At 43.3% G+C, this 22323-nt stretch overlaps 1 protein-coding gene across 5 annotated transcripts in view; it reads right to left on the bottom strand.

Annotated features, from left to right (window-relative positions):
- The window catches only part of Ano2 (anoctamin 2), a 340730-nt gene that overhangs the window by 149518 nt on the left and 168889 nt on the right, over positions 1–22323 (bottom strand). For 4 of the 5 annotated variants that reach the window (XM_036182061.1, XM_036182063.1, XM_036182064.1 and 1 more), the window contains 5 exons: positions 18259–18393; positions 10958–11118; positions 6383–6465; positions 2554–2565; positions 2223–2330 (listed from right to left, as the gene is read on the bottom strand). In XM_036182061.1, coding sequence (XP_036037954.1) covers positions 2223–2330; positions 2554–2565; positions 6383–6465; positions 10958–11118; positions 18259–18393 — 499 coding nt within the window. The remainder of the gene's footprint in view (positions 1–2222; positions 2331–2553; positions 2566–6382; positions 6466–10957; positions 11119–18258; positions 18394–22323) is intronic. The other variant, XM_036182066.1, reaches the window with a different exon arrangement.

Genomic DNA, 22323 nt, shown 5'->3' with positions numbered 1-22323 from the left:
CACTCAATAGGAAGGTATGTGTGGAGAGAAGATGGAGTTTTGAGGTGACAATGAAGGGGTGTCCAGGTGAACCACTGGGGTGAAAATAGTGCATGCACCCAAGACTAGCTAGACTTTGATTCTTAGTTCCAGTCTGCTCCCTAGAACAGGTGACTTTCATAACCATCGTATACTCCCTGATGCCCAAAAGCATGTTCTGCAGTGGGTACTGACCACAACTCTTCCTCCAGGAAAGGGAAGTATCCTTTCCATCAGATATCAATGCAGCAACATGTCCACCATCACTATCACCCATCAACACTTAGATTTATAGCACAGGAAGAAGCATTTACAATATTCCCAGAATTGAAAGAACAAGAAAAGGATTCTGACAAACACAGGCCATGTTTATCTCACATTGTTCATTGGGAAACTCATTTCCTCCCACTGCCCATTAGATGTTTTGAGCTTTGCATTTTCAACAGGGTAGTGAATAGAGATGCTGAACTGAATGCTACAATATAAACATATGCATCATTCATAATGCATTCAGATGTTTTTAATTATTCATATTTCCCGAAAGTTATTTGACCTATCATGCCTATATATTCAAGCAATATTTATATTAGAACCACAGTCCCACTGTACAGAATTCCAGCTCATTGGCATTCCCGTCTATGGAATTAAAAATTAAATGAGTCAGGAGTGGAGAGATGGCTCCGCAGTTAAGAGCACTTCCTATTCTTCCAGAAGAACCAAATTTGATTTCCAACATGCATACCAGGCAGTACCCAACCACCTGGACCACCAGCTCTGGGAGGATCAGCCATCTCTGGCTTCTGCAGGCACCTGCACTCACATACATATACACACACATTTGTCACTGAAAATAATAAAAGATTATTTTTAAAAATTGAACGATTCACTGGTCAATAGAAGCTATGTGTGAGTTCTGCAAGGTCACCCATTGTATGTTGTCCTAGGGTAGAGGAAGAAAGTTCCATGGAGTTGTGGAAGCTGACGGAACATAGAATATACACTTTGATGGCAGTGACCGTCAGCCTTTTCTAAGACAATATTCATCATTTCTCTGACTAATTGGTATTCTTGGACTTAGTTTAGAGGAGAAAAAAAACACACACAGGTCCCCGCCCCCTTCTATTTAAGTCTTATTTTCTCTTAAAAAAAAAAAAAAAAAAAAAACCGCTAGTATTCTGGGCTCAAAAACACCACATTCTTCTGTTTTGGTATTTGCATAAATTTGCATGTTAACATGAATGGTTGCAACTTAAAGAATGCAAAATATAATAAAATTTGAATTCATATCCAGGATGAAGAAAAGACACATTGAAAAACAACAGATTTTCACTCTTGTTGATTTTTTTTTTTTCAGAAATGGGATTTAGGAAAGACATAAACATACAATCTTGATTTAAAAGCAGGGTTGCACTCAGAGACAGGTACTGCCAAGAGAACATACATACACACACCATAAGTATTTACAAATGGCAGCAATTCCTTAAACCCAAAGAACATCGCATTCATCCTTGTGGCCCACCCAGAAGAATGAAATGTATGGAATATCATGTGAGTCACTCAAGCAAATACAGGCATGCTTTTGCCTCAGTGGGACCTAAGAACTGTTTCCTGCTTTATCCTTTGATTTCTCAAGTGCATTTATTCTGAGGACAGTGTGTCAGGATGGTTAAATGCAGAGACAAAGGTTATAACTCCTGACATAGCTAAATGTATTGGCTGTGTGATTTCTAGCCACTGATATAATCTTTAGATATAACTTTCCTTCATGAGCTCTTTTTTAAATAGCATTTTTTTACCAGCTTTTCAGATTTATCATGAGAATAAATATGAATAGAGTGAACCTAGGCCAGTGGCTGGTGGGGAACAAGGATCCAGGGGAAGTTAGCAGCTGTGTAGGGCTTGACATGGTAATAGGTACTTAGGTAATGCTGATCACAGAAGACAGTCTCAAAATGGGTTCTCTCTTCTCCAACGTGCCCTTCCATTTTGTCCACACAGTTCCACAAGGACCTCCATGGATCTAGTACCATGACAGCCTGTTTCCCAGGGACTCCAACTACTGGATGATGGCAACATCAAGTTCTCATTCCATCCTGTCCACAGTCACTCCTTTTCATAGCCAGTGTCTCACCACTAAGGTCCCCAAATAGCACAGCAACCAGCACCCACAAAGACCAGAAAGAGCCATGAGCATAGCCTCTCACCTCATCATCCACAGGTGAATTCGCATCCAGTTTCTGAACCGCCGACTTGCCGCTCTCCTTTAACAGTTTCTCTCGCACTTTGGTTTCATACTCAGGCCGGGAGTGCTCCTACACCAAAGAGTCAGTACCAGAGTTAGTAAACAGGAGGAGAGTGACCTGGGCCTGTGGATCAGAACCAGACACCATAAGTATACATCAAACTGGGTTTAGGCATGGACACTATCAGACATGATTTGCCACATGACACAGTTACAAGGACTCTATACCAAGAACACAATGCTGCAGGGAGAAATGAGACACACAACACTTATTGTCACACTGAGAACCAAACCTGGGAACGCTCCTGGGGTTGGTGCCGGTGTTGAGAAAGGAGAGAGAAGATGTTAACCTGGCAGCTGATACAACAAGACGCTCTATGTTTTGTAGAACAAACTGACAAAAGGAGAGGAATAGCACTGCCCCACCCCCCACTCTCCTCATGCCTCAAGCTCACTTGCAAGGAGCCCAGACCCTCCTGGAAAGAGTTGTACCCCACAGCTGGGAGTTTGGGTAAGCAACAATACTTCTCTGTTCCATGATTCTGAAGGCTAAAATGGTAGCCAATAAACATCAAAGCCAAAGTGGTCATGGGAGAATCTTAAAACTCATTGCCTGGACCCAACTACATAGCATAGGTGAATAACTCACTGGTTAATACAACAGCAAATACTCAGGAGACATCATTTGGCTACTCTGCCAATCCAACCTAGATTATCACTCACCAGGCGTGGGAAAGAGCTCCCAATGAGTCAAGTCAGATCACTACAGACACTGGGCCAGGAAGATTCACAGCTCACTTCAAAGGGGACTTAGAAGTGGGCAACAGGCCTCTCTTGACAGGCCTTCCCACAGTGGCTAGCTCCAAGATGAATTCCTAAGGTGGGAGGATTTCATGTTCCCATTTGTTTTCTAAGCACAGCTCCTAAGGAAACTTCCAAATAGAACCAGCTTCTAGGGAGATTCTTCCAATTCATGGAATTTGGTGTCAGACCGCTAAAGCACAGATTCAGATGACAGCAGGTTCTGCTGTTTCCGGAAGCACACACTTCTTTGTTACCACCCATATGTCAGAGACACTAGAGGCCAACTTGTGAGATACCTGGCTACTCTGGTTTTCCTGACAAACTGTGGCATTGGAGAAACTACCAATGATTAAAGAGCATAGTATATCATGGCAGGTTAATATCATTCAGTGCTTTTGCAGGCCCTCCGCCATAACACAGTCTTCTAAGGTACACTGGGCCCACCCCTTCCACAAGTCTGTCTCTGCAATGTATCTAGCCAAGTTCTCCAATTTCCCAGAGTTTATAGCTTACACCACACACTCTAGGCACACTGTAGCCATTCACACATTTTGTCCTTTTTCTCTGGCTGTGCCCATGTCAGAGTCTTGTTCTCTTCCAAAGGACTGGCAGTCTGTTCTGTATTCTTTTGTGTTTCTCACAGTGACAGCGTTTCTCACCATGCAGAATGCATAAAAATCTCTAAATGTAGCTGAAGCTCACTTCAGTTCGGCTTCCACCATTCTCCATTCTCTAGCACAGCATTCCCTAAGGTGTACTCCAAGAGAGTTTCAGCTGAAAAAAGACTTCCAGGATAAACTCTCCCAAGAAATCATCCTTCTGAGACTCTAGGTGAGCATACCGAAAGTTCTAGAAAGCGCTCCACTAAAGACACTTCTCTAATATTCTTCAGCTCATCATTTTCCACAGATCAGCTTCTGGCTGTAACAGTCAGGATGCTGCTGAAATAGTTTGGGAAATGTGGACTGAAGTTTTCCACCCTGGCCACTGACATCCCTTCACTTTGCTTCTTCATTATTCCAATGGAAGATCATGATTGAAAGCTGCCGCAATACCATCTATCAAGTGCCAGAATGTGTGTTCTAAACCTTGTCAAGCCCCAGGAGCTTTTCTCCTCATGTCTCCTGTAAAGAGACTAAAGGAGACTCCCAGGCTCTCCCTTGATGGCCAGCAGGATGATTCCAACCCATCTCTAAACTCACAATGGCTGGAGCTGTGGCCCACCTCACCCAAGCTCAAACTTCATTGGTCCATTTAGAAGAAGCCCAGCCTTTTGACACACAGAGCCCAGTTGTCCTTTATTCAGCTGAGGCAGATCAAGCAAGGCTATCCCTTTCTGCAGCCAAGCTGACCTGATGAGGTTACAGACTCCCTCAAAAGCTGGGCAGATAATCTCATGAGCAGAGCAGAATCTAGCCCACATTCAGCCACAAGCAGATCAATGTAATAATCCCCAAGCATAGATGGCTAATCTGATGCCAAATTCCATGAATCCATAGTCTCCCCAGAAGCTGTTTCCATCTGGAAGCCTCCTCAGTATCTGGCCTGGATGAAGGCTTCAAGCCAGATTCAGATGATCTGAGGTGAGTCAGGACAGAAGGACAAGACACTGGATGCAAAGGCATTCTCCGGTCGGTCCACAAGGACACCCACCCTGTACTGGCCCTGTAGGCTGGCCCTAGGGGTTGGTTGCTCACCCACCTCCTGACCCTCATAAGAATGTAAACTCTACCCTTTGTCTATTGGTACCCCAGATTATAAACTGGACTTGCTCCATCCTGCCTATTCTACTTCTCCATGTTGAGAACACCCCATGTAGGAGGGACAGAAGGTAAATGGACTGTGGCCTGTGTGTGTATCAGCTCCATCCTTCCCCTGAGAAGGTGAGTGTTTCCTGGAGAATATCACAGGGGAAAGAGCATGCTGAGAGGATCCCTGCAACTGGGGAAAACATTCCTGGCCTTCTAGGACACCTCCCTTTCTCTCCCCAATACTCAACTAATATCCACATCACTCACTGGAATGTAAATTAAATACACCTCTATATACATTAATTTATATAAACCCCAGGACTCCTATGCTAGTCACACACACCTTGTCTAACTGTCCTCCACTCCTTCCCAGGAGACACAGATAACAATCAATGTCAACCCTGCTCTGGCCACCAGATGGTACTGGTTCCTTTGTCCCTCACTAGCTCCTGATCCCTGTCTTCTCTACTCCTCAGACCTTTCAAGGCATCTTGCTATTATTGATATATACCCCTAGCCTGCCAGATCAGGGTCATGATTGCTGATTCCTTCTTGGGGGTGCCCCTTATTCTCTCTTTTGTCCATTAAAATTCAGCAAATTTTCAAACTCCTAGATCCCACAATGGGGCATACCAAACAAGTGACCTGCTATTGAGTTACATCCCCAGCCCTTAAAACCATATTTCCCCTTCATGGGCCCTGGGATAGCTGGCCCTGCCCCTCACTGGATACTGCAGCAGGAAAGCTGGTCCTGTCCCACCCTTCAGGGGAGAGTTACCCACCTCTTACACTCAGAAAAGATGGCCCTACCCCTTACCAAAGGTGTACACCTCACCTGGGCAGCACACTAGAGCTTTATGTTTTTGTTTTTCTTTAGCTCATGAGCAACATTCAGTATTAGTAACTCTTATAAATTATAATGCTCAGCTTATTAGATTCATGGCTAGTGTGCTAATTCTCAAAAGAGCTGAAAAGTAAGGTATGTAAAAAAAAAAAGTAAGCCTTCAATATTATCTACCCATGCTCCCCACCTAGAATTAGAATCTGAAGGAATCTACCCTTTGCCCTTTGCTCTTTTTCTCAATTCACAGTCTACTGAATCCTGCCAAAGTGACTTGGTGGATCTTTCTTTGTTAGTTAGCCCAGCAACCTTCATCTATACCTCCCATACCTCCCCCACCTTGATGTTCTATAGGCTCACAGGCATTCTGACAAGTCCCAGCTCTAAACCAATGATTCATTTTTCTCTGGCTTCTTGGTATCAAAGTTACTTATTGCCACTTGTTTGTGAACCTTGTGCCATCTCTTCTCCAAATTAAGCTACTGGCCCTCTTTCCATCTCCAAGCCCTACACCTCAACAACTCAAAGGAAGAGTCTGAACCCCTGAAGGAAGCATCTGAACTCCCCTTAGTGCTTATAAACCATGACATAGTCAACAAACCATGAGAGACCCAGCCAGTAACAGCTGATGAGACAGCACACTTTAAGTGACTATCTTACTTCAGGGCATCTAGTTCTAGGATCAGAGAAAAGCAAGGGCCCAGGGAAGTGTGCAAGGGGACTCACTTCTTCCTCTTCTATCCCAGTCAGGTCCCAGAAGTAACCCAGCCGCATCTGCAGTCTCTTCCAGTTTTCCAGAAACATGGTAGCTTTAAAAGAAGGAAAGCATTCAATTGTTTATGAAGAATGGAGTCTGGGTAGCCTTTGGGTTTACCAGTGCAGGTGGGACACACACTTACAGAATTCCAACTCAGGAGCTCTTGTTGAAGCATTGCACCCCATGGCTTTCTGCTTGGAGCTACTCAGAACACTCCATATCCCTGAGTGCCTACAGATACACAGTCACTTATGAAGGGGGAACCATTCTGAGAAATGCATCAACAGGCAATCTTGTCTTCATATGAATGTAATAGGGTGTATGTGTAGACAGTTATAAGATCACTGAACAATATAGTCCTAAGGGGCTATTTTGGGTGTGTGGTCTTTATTGATGCTCATATTATCATATTAATATAATCACATATGATCACATATGATTATATTAAAAGGATGCATGAACTTTTTCTCACTTCCAGATTCTGGAGGAAAAGGATACTGATGCCAAGAAATGAGAGAAATTTTGTAGGATAAGGAAAATAAAACTGGAAGGAAATTATAGTTTGTATCTAAATTATCACCCCAAAGCTACATGATAAAGACTTGATTGCTCATTGGTGGACTTTTGGGAGATGACTGGATCATAGGGGCTCAGTTCTCATTAGTGAATTAGACCATTGATGAGTTCATAATGTTAAGATTTATCAAAAGGTGATAAAAACTTAAGAGATGGGATCTAGTTGGAGGAAATGGGTCTCTTGGGTATACCCATAAGGACAATATTTTATCCCCAGGTCCCCTCCTCCTTTTTATCCTTGCTTGATGGTCACTGTGAGATGAGACACTTTCATCACACACTCCTATTACCATGACATTTTCCTTTCAGGTCCAAAGCAATGGAGCCAGCCAACTGTGGGCTCAAACCTCAGAAACCACAAGCTCAAACAAATGCCCCGTCCTTGAAGTTGAATGAGAAGCCGGCTTACACCAGGGTCTGTAGACTCTTCATAAGCCTCATCTTGCCTGTGCAGATCATCTCTGCCCGCAGCTTAGTCATCCCTCTTGCTTCTCCCTACCCAACTTATAAAGCCTCGCTCTCGCTTTCTTAATACCTCTTGTGTTTGGAGCAAGCACCGGGCGACTTCTAATTTTTAATGAAATAACCAGTCCACACTAAAGCATCTGCAGTGAACAGAACCCTTTAGGCATTGTGATCTAGGTTAGATGGATTTGCTCTTTGTTATGGCACAAAGCAACCACGGCCTTTGGAACAACCCTGACAAAAAGTTGTGGGCATCCAGCAAGGAATGCTAGCTGCTGGAGAGGGCATCAGAGTTGGGTTCTAACGATGGATTCCAGCAATGAAAATGGGATGGGCAGAGGGAAAATGAATTCCCCTGACTTAATTCCTGGATCTTTAAGCTCTCAGCTTTCTCTGGGTACTAAGATGTGTGTGTCTGGCCCAGACCTTCTATCTGGACCTCTTCCATCATTTGCCAGTGTGCCTCATGCCTGCTTTGCTGCTTACTCATCTTCCAGTCCCCTCCATCTTCAACTTGTGTGAATTATCCCATCTCCCACCTCACCCTCCAAGTTCCTCTTTCATCCCATCCTGACCTAGTCCATGTCACTCTTCCTCCATAATCCTACCTTGGTTATGGTCACGGCATCTGGAAAAGGAAGGGATGGGACATTCCCCAGAGCCATCCCTCTAGCTCTGTACTGTCCAAGATGCCAGCCAGGTGGCCCTCACTGCACACCATGCTGGATTTCTGGCTGCCATTTCAGGTCTATGGTGCTCTAACAGGGTTGAAAACTCTCCCTGAGATCCCGAAATAGCCCTGTTTAACTCAGGCACATTCCAGAACGAAGCATAATCCTGTGCTGGCTGAATGCACAGCTACTCAAGCTACCTTTATTTACTTGCAGCTACATCATGCTGCTGTGATGTGTAGTTTTCTCCCTTGAACTTGAGGTGTTTTGTTTTCCTGTGAGTGCATCTTACTCCTGAGACTGACATTGGCCTGGGGACACTGTCCTGTCACCCTTCACAGTGCCTGAAGAGGATACACACAGGGCAGGATTTGGTGTGCTGATCAACTAGCCTCTCCATGGACAAAGGGAGGGCAGGCTGTGAGTGTGCAGAAGAGAAGCCAGGGAATAATGAGCAGAGGTGCCATGCAGGTGATGGAAAAGAAAGAGTGCCATCACACTCAGCTCACTTTCCAAGTGCCACATCAATGCTTGGCACACAGTCTTACCCATTGTCACAGGAATACTACAGGGGGTGTTATTTCACCCAGTTTATAGGTGAGGACACAGCTTCAACACCAAGGCCAAAGTAACCAGGCACCACCTTGGCTAAGAGCATTGACTTTAGGAAACATTAGTAACTGTGGACAGAGCCAGGTCTGTATTTGCTGGCTTTGGGACCCACAGCTGACAAGGAACAGAACCAAGATGTTTTGAAGACTTGCCTAAGCCTTCCTTAGCAGAGCCTTCTCTGTCTCTCTTCAGAGCTGTGAGCTCTTTGTCACTGCTGATAAAACATCCTCTCCCACTGCAGTCTAAGGCTAGATCTGCAGGAGTCTGGGCACATACTCTGACAGGCTGGGATCTGCAGACTAGTGTCTTTATGATGCAGGCATCTTCAAACACTATTCTCACTATCACCTGACCTGACTCTCTCTCTCTGCTCAGAACTGCTTCTTTTCAGCCCATTCCTGGCAAGCCTGGGCCATCTGACACTGCACCACTAATCATTATAATCATGGTAATGAGAGGCATTACTATAATTTTTAATTGTAATTTGTAGGCAATTATGCCTAAGGCTTTTGGCTGCTGCACCTAAGTACATAATCACATAAAGCACAGTAAGGCTGCTAAAAAAGGAAAATAAAACTGCCCTAAACTGGGAAGCCCCAATACAATCCCACCTCTATGTACTTTCCAGGGATAGGGGTAATAAATTGTTGAGACTCTGTTTACTGAAGTTATTGAGTACAGACCATAGGCAATGGTTGGGGCCTGAGACTGTGAAATGTAGCTGGGAACCCACCTTGCTTCAAGGAGTGGTGTGTCTCAAGAAAGTTCATGGGAGACCCTGAGCCCAGGCCTCAAAGTGATGGCTACTTCATGGTGACAGTATCAACAAGCAAATGAATAGGAACTTGGTTTGCACTAAATCCAAAACTGAGTATGTAGTCTGGGTTCCAGATTGGTTCGAGGGGATCTCAGGGTAGTTACCCAGGCTGTGCTTGGTGGGAGGCACTGGTGCCCATGGCTTTCCAGGCAGCAAGCTGGTCTTTACTTTGTTCTGCTGACTGACAAGTCATAAAAGTTCCATCTCCTCCTGTATGCTGCTATCTGGAAGAGCTGCCCAGGTACTTCTGGGAGTCCCCTGAGACTAAAAACTAGAGCGCCCTCTGGAGGCATTTGGTGGAAACCTAGAAATACAGAATCTTTCCAGACAAGCTTTGTCTGGACCAAGAAGAGATTCCCACAGAGAATGGGAGAAATCTGTGGTCTGCTTCCCTGGATGCTACTGAGAACAGGTTCCTCCCCCTCCTTTTCCTCCTCCCCTGCCTCTCTCTCTCTTCCTCCCCTTGCCCTCCTCCTCCGTTCCTTATCTTTTAGGAACCTATGACTCAGGGGCATCCATGGCAGGTCCTCCAGCCCCTGCAGAGGTGGGGGTAAATCAAGTGGCCTTTGCAGCAGGATTATGGTCCTACTGAACTTTGATCCAGTGGATGGGGGAAGTCCTGCGCTTTCACCAGTGAGTACAAACCATGTGATAATAACACAGACTGAAACATGTTGACTTGGGCTCTTTTTAAATGCACAGGGCTGTGTCGTTCCAAACTGACCAGGTGCTATTGGGGAGGGGGTCCCATTTATAAGAACAGTGTGTGTGTGTGTGTGTGTGTGTGTGTGTGTGTGTGTGTGTGTGTGTTCAGATGAGTAGGGTGCAGAGCAAGTTAACTATGCTGATGCTCCAGGGAGAAGACAGGAATGGGGAAATGAAGGAATTGTTGGTTATTTCTTTCACAAATACCTTCAGTGAGAATATTGAAAACATCATTTTACATTAAATAAAATCTCCATAGTCCACACTCATGGGGTGCAGAAAATAGCATGGGAGCCTATCTTAACACCAACTGTCCCCCACCATGGCAGCACACCAGCATTCTAACTCTGTACTGCAGCCTCTACGGTTTCATATGGCTAAGGAAAAGTGCCAGGTGCCTTATGGGTTGCCAGCAGGTTTTACAACACGTACATGTTCAAGATCCTTGTAAGTCATATGTGAGGCCGGTGTCTAGTCAACATTCCTCCTCTGAGAGAAAACATGGAGAGCCATCAAGGGTATTCCTATTTCTCTTCACGCATATCACCAAAGAAGAAAAAGGTATTGTACTTAAAACACTTCTTCGAGTATGAAGAAAATATACTGAAGTAAATAAATTGAAGGCTCTGGCCTTCATCCTGGCCACTGTACCTGTTAAAGACAGTCCCTATTGAGCAGATCCTGCGATGACAACTTACCCCACAGAGCCATGAAGATGGAAAAGAAGACAGTGGCCGGATTGTCAAATAGATGGCTGGCTCGTGCAGTCCCACAGGCTGAGCTGAGGTTCCAATAGTCACAGGACTTGTCACACAGGGGACACATGGTAAAGGCATTCTGGTGGTCACACATCTCTTTGCTGCAGTGACAGGGGTTGATGGGTTAGGGCTGTGTTTACTGTTATCAAATGGTAGCAAAGAATGAATGAGCCATCTTCTGAGGTAGGTATCTCTCAACCGCTGCACACTGCCCAGAATGTTAACGATCATCTCTGAGTCGTGTGTACTGAATGATGCCTGAGAATCAGGATGTGCTACATCTGTATGGTTGGTGGGAGACACACACAACTATGAATAAAGCACCACATTGAGGTTGGGTTTCATTCCTTCCTCGAGTACAGGATGTTTCTTATGTTCTACTGGGCTGCCTCACAAATGTGTGACCTGGTCCCAAGCAGAAACAAACATGAGCATATGACAGGACCAGCAACAAGCTTTATCCTCTAAAGCAGTGGTCCTCAACCTTCCTAACACTGCGACCCTTTAATACAGCTCCTCATGTTGTGATGACCCCCAACTGTAAGATTATTTCATTGCTACTTCACAACTGTTATTTTCCTACTGTTCTGAATCATAATGTAAGTATCTGATAGGCGAGCCCCCAAAGGGGTCGCAATGCTCAGGTTGAGAATCAGTGCCCTGGAAGAAGTAGGTGAGGGGGAATGCTCAGAACTGTGTAAGAAGTACTCTTCCACTACCAGTGCCTGTAAGCCATTCATGCAACAGAAACTAATAATCTCAACCTACTAAGAATTATGACAACCATGAAACAGGATTAGGAAGAATGAAAAGCAAGGTAAATCCTTCCAAGGACTAGACTGAGAAAGAAGCATGAGCCAAGTGATTCTAATGGCCTGTGTCCTAACCCATTGTAAATATATTTCTATTTAATAGACTGATGAATATATTCACAGTTCATTAAGTAATGCTGGATCTAATAAGTTAAGACTCATATGTACATTTACAAATAATAATCAAGGAATTACAGCCCTAGATGACTTCCTTAATATTCTTCTATTACCAAATACTGGTAGAAAAAATGAACTCATTGCTATTGTGTATAGTATTCCCTGCAGGGACATAGGTGAATAGTTAGATGTGTAGTTCAGGAAGAAAGGGTGGAGAGCTCAGGACTTTGTGAAATAAGGCATTGGCCTTTCTCACCCCTCAGCTGGGGCCATGATGCTAAAGAGGTAGCCCACAGATGTGACCACTACAGAAGAGGCAGCAGGGATGTTGGATAGCACAGCTTACAGGGGAGGCCACTGTCCCTGGAGAGTTCTCTTAGCCTGTGAGTAGAGCAAGAGCTTCCAAGGAACCCAGGAAGCCAAGGATGCCCCTGCCAACTTCCCCTTCATAAGGCAGTTGGAGGGTGGGAGATTTACCAGGGACTGTCAGTTTCTATAGTATCCCAGCTTCTGTCCTTTAAAAAAAATTATTTATTTATTTTATGTGTGTTGGTGTTTTGCCTACATGTATATTTGTGTGAGGGTGCCAGATTCCCTGGAACTAAAGTTACAGACAGATATGAGCTGTCTTGTGCCTGAAATTGAACCCAGGACCTCTGGAAGAGCAGTCAGTGCTCTAAACCACTGAGCCATCCCTCCAGCCCTTCAGCTTGTCTTTAATGGGTTAAGTCCCCAGGAGGGAAAAGCCTTCTGTGTCAGGGAATGGAAACCCTGGGTCTCTGAGGAGGAATATCCTTCCTCCATTCACTTGCTGCTGAGCTTCCCATTGGCAAGTGTCAATAAGCATGACTTGCTCACAGCAGAATTATTAAGTGGTGATATCTTAGCAATATATCCAGTGCTGGTCCCACTTCTTTAAATCTTATGAAACTGGAAAATTAAACTGGGAAAAATAAAATTAAATTAATTTCAACCTTCTGAGTCACATAAACCATCACTACATAGTTAGAAAGTGTTGTGACTCTCAGAGAAGAAAACAGATTTACACAGAAAATAATGTGTCTTTGTCAATTCAAGCAACGAGCTCTGATCTGCAGCCCTGTCTAAGAGCATAGGTCCCTCACACTGCCCTTCATGTGTGTGCATCTGAGACTTCTGCTTGTCTTGTTTTATATACTTACATGCCAGGGAGATACAATCCCACTCAGTCTAATTTTGTCTAAATCTCATCAATGCCAGAAGGCCAGGAGTGAAAGATTATTAAGATTATCAACCAATGTGGTGCAAAGCACTTTAAATAATGCACTCTGCCAATTACTACTTTAAAAAATTCAAATGCAGGCATCTGTCAATTATTTGTACAAAACGGTAGCATGGATTCTTCTTGAAATGTTTGAATTTGAAGTCAGAATGCTTGATATGTCCTGGGGGTTTTAATACAAGCAATTTAAGAGAATTTTAGGGAAATTTAATACTGGAACAGCATTAAAGGGACTGTATGTCTTGAAACAGGCTGTTTGTGGACAAGTTGAAAGATGATGAAGCCCACTCAAGATGGAAATCATTTCTGATTTATGCACCAGCTTCATAAAAAATATCCAGATTTCTAGTGAGAAGTAATCATGGCTATAAATCGAGTGGTTATTCTCCAATCTATCATTTCTTTCTAGAAAAGCTAGGAAGGCTGATAAATGGCCTGCCAATCAGCCAAATCAAGACCCTAAAGCAAATGAGGGTCTTGAAAGTGAATGAATAAGCACACTTGGAGCCACAAGACCTGCTAGTATAAAGCCAGGGGGATATAAACAGGCCGTTTCCCAGGAGATCCAGACAAAACATCTGACCCTACAGCCTCAGAGCTGAAGTAACTGGCTTCCTTTTCCAAAATGTTTTAAATTAATCAGCTGGTTTTTGAATTCCAGTTTTCCCCACCATGTAAGTACTTAGCAAAAGAAATTGATCTCTCCAAAGCAGCATTCTCTAGGTATACTATGAACATGTAGAAGTATTACTGTTCAAATATCTTGTATCAAACGCTGAGGAATAAAAGTAATTACAGTTTCCCATGACTGGTGTAACTTCTCTGGCTTTGAACTGCAATAGAGTTGTAGAAAACCTGAGTGCCGGGGAAACAGAATAAAGAGCCATTAAGTTCCCCTGACCTTTGCAAAGTGCTAGGACTATACAACTTTAAAAACAAAAATGTTTCAGAATCAGAACATAGTGAATCCCAGCTTGTTACCAAAATTAACAATGTCTAAAGCAATCCCCAAATAGTGTGTTTTCTTAGCAGATGATAGTAGATTGAAACTATAATCAACAGCAAGGGGAACTTCAAATATTGTAGCAACACATGGGGATTGAAAAATATACTTTTGAGTAAGCATTAGGTCATCGAAGTGATAATCGGAAAAACTTAAAAATTTCTATCAGCAAATGAAAATGGAAAAACAGCCCAGAAAAACCAAGAATCTGAGAGACAGTAAAAGCAAAATTTAGAAGGAAGTTTCTGGCTATGCATGCCTGTGGTATAAAAACAGATAAACCTTAAGTAAATAACATAATCATGTGTCTCAAGGCCCTAAAAAAAGAGGGACAAATCGAACTCCGAATTATCGACAGAAAAGACATGCTGAGGATGGAAGCAGAGATGAGCTGGGAGCCAGACTGAAACAGTGCAAAGAGTGGAGTCTGAAAGACTGAAGTCAACAAGCCCAAAGCCAACATAAACAAAAGGAAACGAAGACAATCTTGACCATCAAAATGGCGGCAGAAAGGAGGCTATTACGCCACTGCATATCTTGCAAAGAATGACGGAACTTAGTGTCTTTTTGGTCTGGTGTCCCCCAGAGCTTATGTTTTCTCCAATTCAAGTGCAGTTTCAACACCATGGACTTCAAATTCATCTTCTGACATGGAGAGTTTAAGATTGCCTAGACTGAGGTCTCTTTCAAAAAACCAAAAATTCAACAGTGAATTTAAAAAGCAACAACTAAAGGAAAACATATGGGAGACAAAGATACTGACTGGGCCTGGAGAGATGGCTCAATGATCTGAGCTTTTGCTGCTCTTCCAGAAGACCCCAGTTCAGTTCCCAGTGCTCAGGTTAGGTTGGTTTAAAAAAAAAAAAACAAAAAACAAAAAAAAACAAAAAACAAAAAAAAAACAAAAACAAAAACAAAACAAAACAAAACAAACAAAAAAACCAGTAAATCCAGCTCCAGGAGATCTGGTGCCCTCTTCTGGACTCTCAGGCACAAGCCCCCCCCCCACACACACATACATACACAATACACATGTACTGTACGCACATGTGCACACATGCAAAGTAACAAGTGTTCATAACACAAATAAAAAACAAAATAGTACTAAAACTATCACATAGTCCATCTACATCACTTGTGTGTGTGTGTGTGTGTGTGTGTGTGTGTGTGTGTGTGCAATTGATCAAGACACCAAATCTAAGAAGCCTTAATGAAGAATAAGGAGCTGAGACAAAAACTAAAGACACAGAAAAAGAATTCAATGAAAACATATCAAATTTCCCATATCTAGGGAAAGCAGTGGACACAAAATCACAAGATACATTTAGAGTCCCAGATAGACAGGATTAGACAAAACCTCCCCAGGACACATTACACTCAGAATGCTGACTAGGAAGCAAATAAAAACCACAAACAACTGCAATGCAAACACAAATGTCAGTCCCTCAGAAAGAAGTCAGGCATCTACAAGCCAGTATGGCACGAGTTACTCTTATTCAGAAACAAACAAGAAGAGAGGTGTCCTGAAAACAGGATAGTTAGGAAGGAAGGGTTCCAGGTGGAGATGGGAGGGAAATAAGACAAGTAGACAGTCAAAGCGTGAGGTGTGTGTATGTGCATGTGAAACTGCCATAATAAAATGCATTAGTTTGTACAATTAATGTGAATCCATAACACAAGAACAGTGAAAGTGTTTAATCATGCTCAAGCATTGTGAAAAAAGCTTAAGGGGTATGATTTTGTCTAAATTCACTATTAGGATTTAGAGAAAATCCCTCTGTTGACCAGGAGTGGTTATGTGTGGTTCATGCAGCCCCTAGAACCTGGACTTCTGATGGATATGCAATTCAATTTTAAGAGCAGGTCTTTGGGACCAGGATGCAGCTCAGTGGCAGGTGCATCTACCTTGTGTGTTGCCTGAGTCTGATGGCTATCACTAAAAATAAAGAACAAAACAAAAGCAGTCCTCGTTCAAAAACCACAGAAACAAGTTTTCTATTATTTACCTCTTTCTGGATTTCAAACACTTTCTCTTGACTCTGAAAATCAACCACCAGGATTTCAATCAGATGTCCATTGATTTCAAGCTTTTTCACTATGACTGACAATGTAAAATTATATGTGACTGCAGGATGAAAATCCAAATACATAACTACATGCAAATATAGCACAGTGGGCATTTGTCCTTCCTGCCTGTAAAGAACATTAATATGTCATTTCATTTTATCCTATCTTATTGTGATGGTTAATGTTTATTATCAACCTGGCTGGGTTTAGGGTTGTGTAGAAGACAGATCTGTGAGCATGTCTGTGAGGACCTTTTCAGAAAGATTTAACTGAAGAGGAAAGACCCACCCTGAATGTAGGTAACATTCAGTAGGTTTAGGTCCTGGACTGAACAGAAAGAACACAAGAACATAGTGTGAGCACCAGCATCCATTGCTCTCTGCTTCCAGATTGTAGACATGATGTGATCAGCTACCTCAAGTTCCTGCCACCGTGATGGACAGTTCCCTTTCGAACCATGAGTTACAACAAGCCTTCCCTAAGCTGCCTTTTACAGCTCTTCTTTCACAACAGTGAGAAAAGTGACTAATACACTGTCCAACTCTTCTTCATTCAAGAGCAACCATTGGGTTGCTCTTCATAAGGGACAGAACACAACATGCTGGCAGGTGCTGTGGCATATAGCAATGATAACAATGCACCCACCTTACATGTGTGTATATTCCCACACATATGTGAGTATGCGTGTGCATATGTGGTACACATGCTTCTGCATAGACACAGCTTCACAGCATATGCAGGCCATGGTCATTTCCAGTCAGAAACCTCAACTCTTGTCTCTTACACTGACTTACTTAGATTTGCTCTGCACAATGGCAGAGCTAGCTCTGTCTTGCTTTATAAGACCATCTCTACAGAGTAAGTGTGGCAAGACCAGCCTCCTGGTTCTTCTCACTAGGGAACACCATTTCCTCAACAAGTCCAGTTTCCCCCTTTCTTCAGGATGGCCATCACAACCCCCACTACCACATCCAACCACAGTGGACATTCACATTCTCTCCCTGGTATCCTCAATTCATCTTGCTACTGACAATACATCATATTGCTACAGAACTGACTGAGTACCACTGCCATGAGGGGTCCCATCTCCAACTAAGACAAACTGAGCCAAAGGAACTTTTAACTCTAATACATAATACTAGAAGATGGCTCAGAATATGAACTGCTTGGCCATGTAGGTTCTTGGTGTTGTTTTAGGTTTCATACTTTTTGTGGTTGTTAGTGGCAGTGAGTTGTTTTTCTAAACTTTGTTGTGGTTGTTCCTGGTAGGTTCTCATTCTATACCTTCAGATGACTTCAAATTCACTATATAACTCCAGCCTGGCTTCAATATCCTAGAAATCCTCCTGCATCAGCATCCCAAGTGATGCTGAGATTGGATTGGTCACACAGTTCATGTATAATGTCACCAGCAATGGGTAAGTACTTTTGTTCTTCATAGACCTTCTCTTTCCCACAAGGATTAGCCGTTGTTCAGTCTTGGCTCTGCATAAGCCCTACCATGTGGTCTGTCATGTCCTGCAGTTCTGACTTTCTGAACCATAGCTTAGCCCTTCCTTGCAGCCACTTCTTACAGCATTCTGTTGCTACAGTACATGACTTTTATCCATTGATACTGTACATACTCTGACTTGAGTTTTATGGGAAGCCAGAAAGCAAATGCTGTGAAGTTAAGGGGCAAAACCATTTATCTCGCATGATTCCTTTCACTGGGTTTTATTTGCTGGTCATATCAGGCAGCAGCCCCAGGGAGCAGACTGATGAGGAATGGAAGAGGACCATGAGAACCAGTGGCTCTGCAGCCATTCCCCAAACCTGCAGCTCCCAGATCAACTCTGGAGGGAAGTTATATGTGTGGGAAGGGATGTGGGACAGAGAGGGAGGACTTTGGAAAGAGGTGTGTGAAATGTACTCACAAGTGGGGCAAAAGTCCAAGCTATGACCATATGGGAATGGAGCCTTGTCTCTAAAAGTGACTTACCTGGGAATATCCTCTTCAATTGTTGCACATCCATAAAGAAACACGATCACCCCAATGACAGAAGATGGGATAAGGAATGATGTATACAGCCCCAGCCAAGCAAAATACAGCCCAATTTTCTCTCCAAAATACTTCCTGGAAAACCAAGAAAGAAAAGAAAATGAAACACATATTAGAAACATCATATACTCCCCATATTTCTTTTTGTTCTATGACTCAAAATAGATTGGCAAAAATACTCTCTTTGTAATGAATTCAAAGGGATGGAGGCTACAGAGGAAGGGACCTCTGCACACACACAAAAATCAACTGATCTTTGCTGAGATGGAGTGCATTCCATATGACTCACATATACACATCAGCCTTGGCCGTTTGTGGAAGTAGATAGCTACAAGAAAGAACCCAGCCCTAATAGCAAACTAAAAGTATATTGCCAGTTTCAGAATCCTCACCAACATGAATAGTGCATTGTAGCATGAATCTTAAAAGATCTTATTAATGAAATCAAACCTGAATCCAGGTATTGGGGTGAATGCTGGAAGATCAGAGAAGCAGAGCAAGCCACAGCTACCTCACCTTGCCAATTCCTCAGCTGATCCTGTTTCCTCAGACTGGAAGCCTCTGAGTCCTCATCCAAATGGATCTCAGCTGAACTGTGCTGCTCAAAAGCCAAAAAGCTTAACCAGCTCTAGTTTCTTATCCTCACGCCTTAAATACCTTTCTGCTTTCTTTCATCACTTCCTGGACTAAAGGCTCTTGTTACCACGCCTAGCTTTGAACTCACAGAGATCCAGACAGATCTCTGCCTCTGGAATGCTAGGATTAAAGGCGTGAGTGCCACCATTTTCTGGCTTCTATATCTAGTGGCTGTTCTGTTCTCTGACCCCAGATAAGTTTATTAGGGTGCACAATATTTTGGGGAACACAATACCACCACAGTATATTATCATTTTAGACAGACACTGTTCAACCCACAGAAAAGCATGCTTTTTAAAAATAAACTCATTTTTAATCATTTTCATTTTCCCATATATTTTGGTCCTTTATTCACTTCTGACTCAAGTTCTCTCCACCTATATTCCTACCTGGCTTAAGATTCTTTCAGGTTATTATTGTTAATTATCTGCTGAGCAGGTTGTGATCTCAGTTTCTTTAAACTCAGTTACTGGAACTTTATCTGGTTCTTTCAGTGCGTGTCATGGATGCATGATCTTTGGAGCCTTGACTTGGCTGTCTGTGCATTTGGAAAGTAGTCACTTCTGGTTCTTACTTGTTAGTTTCATCTGGTGAAACTCTTCATCAGTCATGCTGGTAGGTTATGGATGGATCAGCTGCTAGAGTCTATAGGTAAGACAGCTAGGAATGTGTTGATAAAGCTAAGCCAAGTCATGAAAGTGGATCTGCTACTATGGTCTGTGGATGTGTGTATGGCCAGAATCTGTAGGCAAGAGATTTGGGAATGGGTTGTTATACTTAAGCCAAATTTTAAAAGTGGATCTGCTACCATGCTCTATGGATGCATCCACTGACAGAGTCTATGGTCAGAATGGCCCACTTTCAGGGTTCAGGAGTACATGCGATTGTTAGTTCATGGATGCATGGATTGCTATGGAATCTGTGTGAAGATGGGACTGTCTTTGGGTCCCATGGACAAGTAGTGTTGCTTATAGTTCTGTTAGAGAGTGAGATTTTCTATGAAGTTTCCAAGTGTTTGTAAAAGATCATAATAGTCGAGGCATAAATAGGGCTCCTTTTGGCTGTGAACACAAGTTGAGCTACTTTTGCACCTGTGATTGTAAAGGTTAGGCTGTCACTGGGTCCATATATGGACAAGGCTGGTTCTAAGTCCACAATTCAAGGCTGCTTCTAAGTCCACAGTTGGACAAATTTCTAGCAGGGACATGGCTGGTTGTTCCATCTCCAGAGGGCATAGATCTACCTTCCCAATGCAAGTAAGTGTTATAAACTCTTGTGTAAATCTCAGAGCTCCAATAAAAGCATATTTTACCTGTAGATGGCTGTTAAATCTGTGCTTCTGTGGGAGGCCTTACATTCTGCCAATCATGATGATGTCACTTCATTTGTGTCTGTATTTTAACTTTTTGGCTTTGTTAATTATTTTATAATAAAAAGTGATTTTTTTTCTTTAAAAGAAAATTACTATCTATATCTTTTTATCTTCACTTTAAACTTAGCCAAGTATCACAAGGCATTTCACTAGAATAAATATTGACCCTGAAGTTGTGAGCATGGGAGAGTTGTCCCCATTACTCATCTGTCATGTGGCAGAATGGGCAGGGGAGAGATGCTCCCACTGCACCCATCAATTCCTGAGGCAAATGGGAGAGCTGGCCCTGAGGTCAGAAAGCCACAAGAGTTGCCCCTGCACACCACCAGCTACAACGCTTAGGAGAGCAGGCCCTGCATCCCCATGGGGAGAACAATAGAGCCAACTCAACTGACAGAGGTGTGGGTGAGCCAACCCTGAAGTTGTAAGCATGGGAGAGCTGTCCCGATTACTTATCTGTCATGTAGTGGCATAGGTGGGGGAGAGCTGCCCCTGTCCCCTACTAGCAGCAACACTTGGAGAACAGGCCCTGCATCTCTTGTCAATAGAGCCAATCCCATTGACAGAGGTGTGGGTGAGCCAGCCCCAAAGACGTGAGCATGAGAGAGCTGTCCTTATTACCTATCTGTCATTTGGTGGCATGAGTGGGGGAGAGATGCCTCCCCATCAACACCTGAGATGGGTGGGAGAGCTGGCCTGTGGTTATAAGAGTGGGAGAGCTGGTCCTGCCCCTCATTAGCTGCAGCACTCAGGAGAGTGGGCCCTATGCCATACATGGACAATACACAGTAGAGCTAACCCTGAAGGTGTAGATGTGGGAGATCCAACTCTGAGGACCAGAAAGCAGAAGAACTGGCCCTGCCCCTTGCTCATCACTGCAAGCAGTAAACTCACCAGGACAATGCAGGTGAACTCACTCTTTTGGTGAGAGCAAGGAATAGGTGGTGGACTAACCAACCCTGCAACTACCCAGGCCCAGAACCAGGATTATGTGTTGGTCAGCCCCAACATCCACTCCATAGGTAATCTGCTGGAGCACATGAATGGACTGGTCTGCAGAGCCAAAGTCACAGGATTTCCATAAAACATGGCAACAGCAGGATAACCAAGAGGAATTTCAGAGAGGGCCCAGCATTGATAGTGTAGCAGAAGCCAGAGGCCTCGAACCAGACCAATGACTCTTTGCAATGAACACTTGCAAGTAAAGATATACGGATAAAAGGATTTACTGCGTGACTCACCATGTCCCACTGTAGCTTCAATGACAAAGACGGATTTTTTCCTTCTCTTTCTCTCTCTCTTTTTTCTCTTAAATTTTATTTTATTTTATTTATTTGGGGGAGGCTGCAAGGGCAGAGGGTGGATGTGGAGGGATTGGAAATGAATGGGATGGAGATGCATGATGTGAAAGACACGAAGGATAAATAAAAAGTAGAAAACAAAACAAAACAAAAGAATAAATATTGATCGTGAAACTCTAAGAGAAAAATATCTGCAAAGAATCAACAAATTCCATTTCTCACAAGCATCCAGCACACAGCACAGGCAAGAAACCTCCTGTCTCCACTTGGACAGCAAACTTCACAGGTGAGAAGGGTGGTACCGAGAATTACAAACCCACTTCCAAAGGCTGGTTTGCAGTTACTGTTCAGACAGTTGCAGGTGAACATAGTTTCCACTGCCTTGGGAGAAATGAAGATAATCTGATAATACTTCTGTTGCACCCATCAAAAGTCTGAAGTTTAAGTAAGATGGGGGGTCTGCCCCTTTCCGAAGAGAAACAGGAGGAGTGGACAGGGTGGGATGGGAGGCAGAGAATAGAGAGGGGAAACTGCAGTCGGGATTAATACCTAAGAGAAAAATAAATTTCAAATTATCCTCAAAAAAAACTGAAGTTTCAAAGGAAGCAAGAAAACTCAATTTTAAAATATGACAACATGTCTGAGGAAAGATGGGACGTGTGCATAACTTTAGACTTGAGCCAGCATGGGCAGACT

The sequence above is a fragment of the Onychomys torridus genome, chromosome 3, assembly GCF_903995425.1.
Source record: "Onychomys torridus chromosome 3, mOncTor1.1, whole genome shotgun sequence".
In the NCBI taxonomy this organism is placed as follows: domain Eukaryota; kingdom Metazoa; phylum Chordata; class Mammalia; order Rodentia; family Cricetidae; genus Onychomys; species Onychomys torridus.
This window is presented reverse-complemented; position numbering and strand designations above follow the sequence as displayed.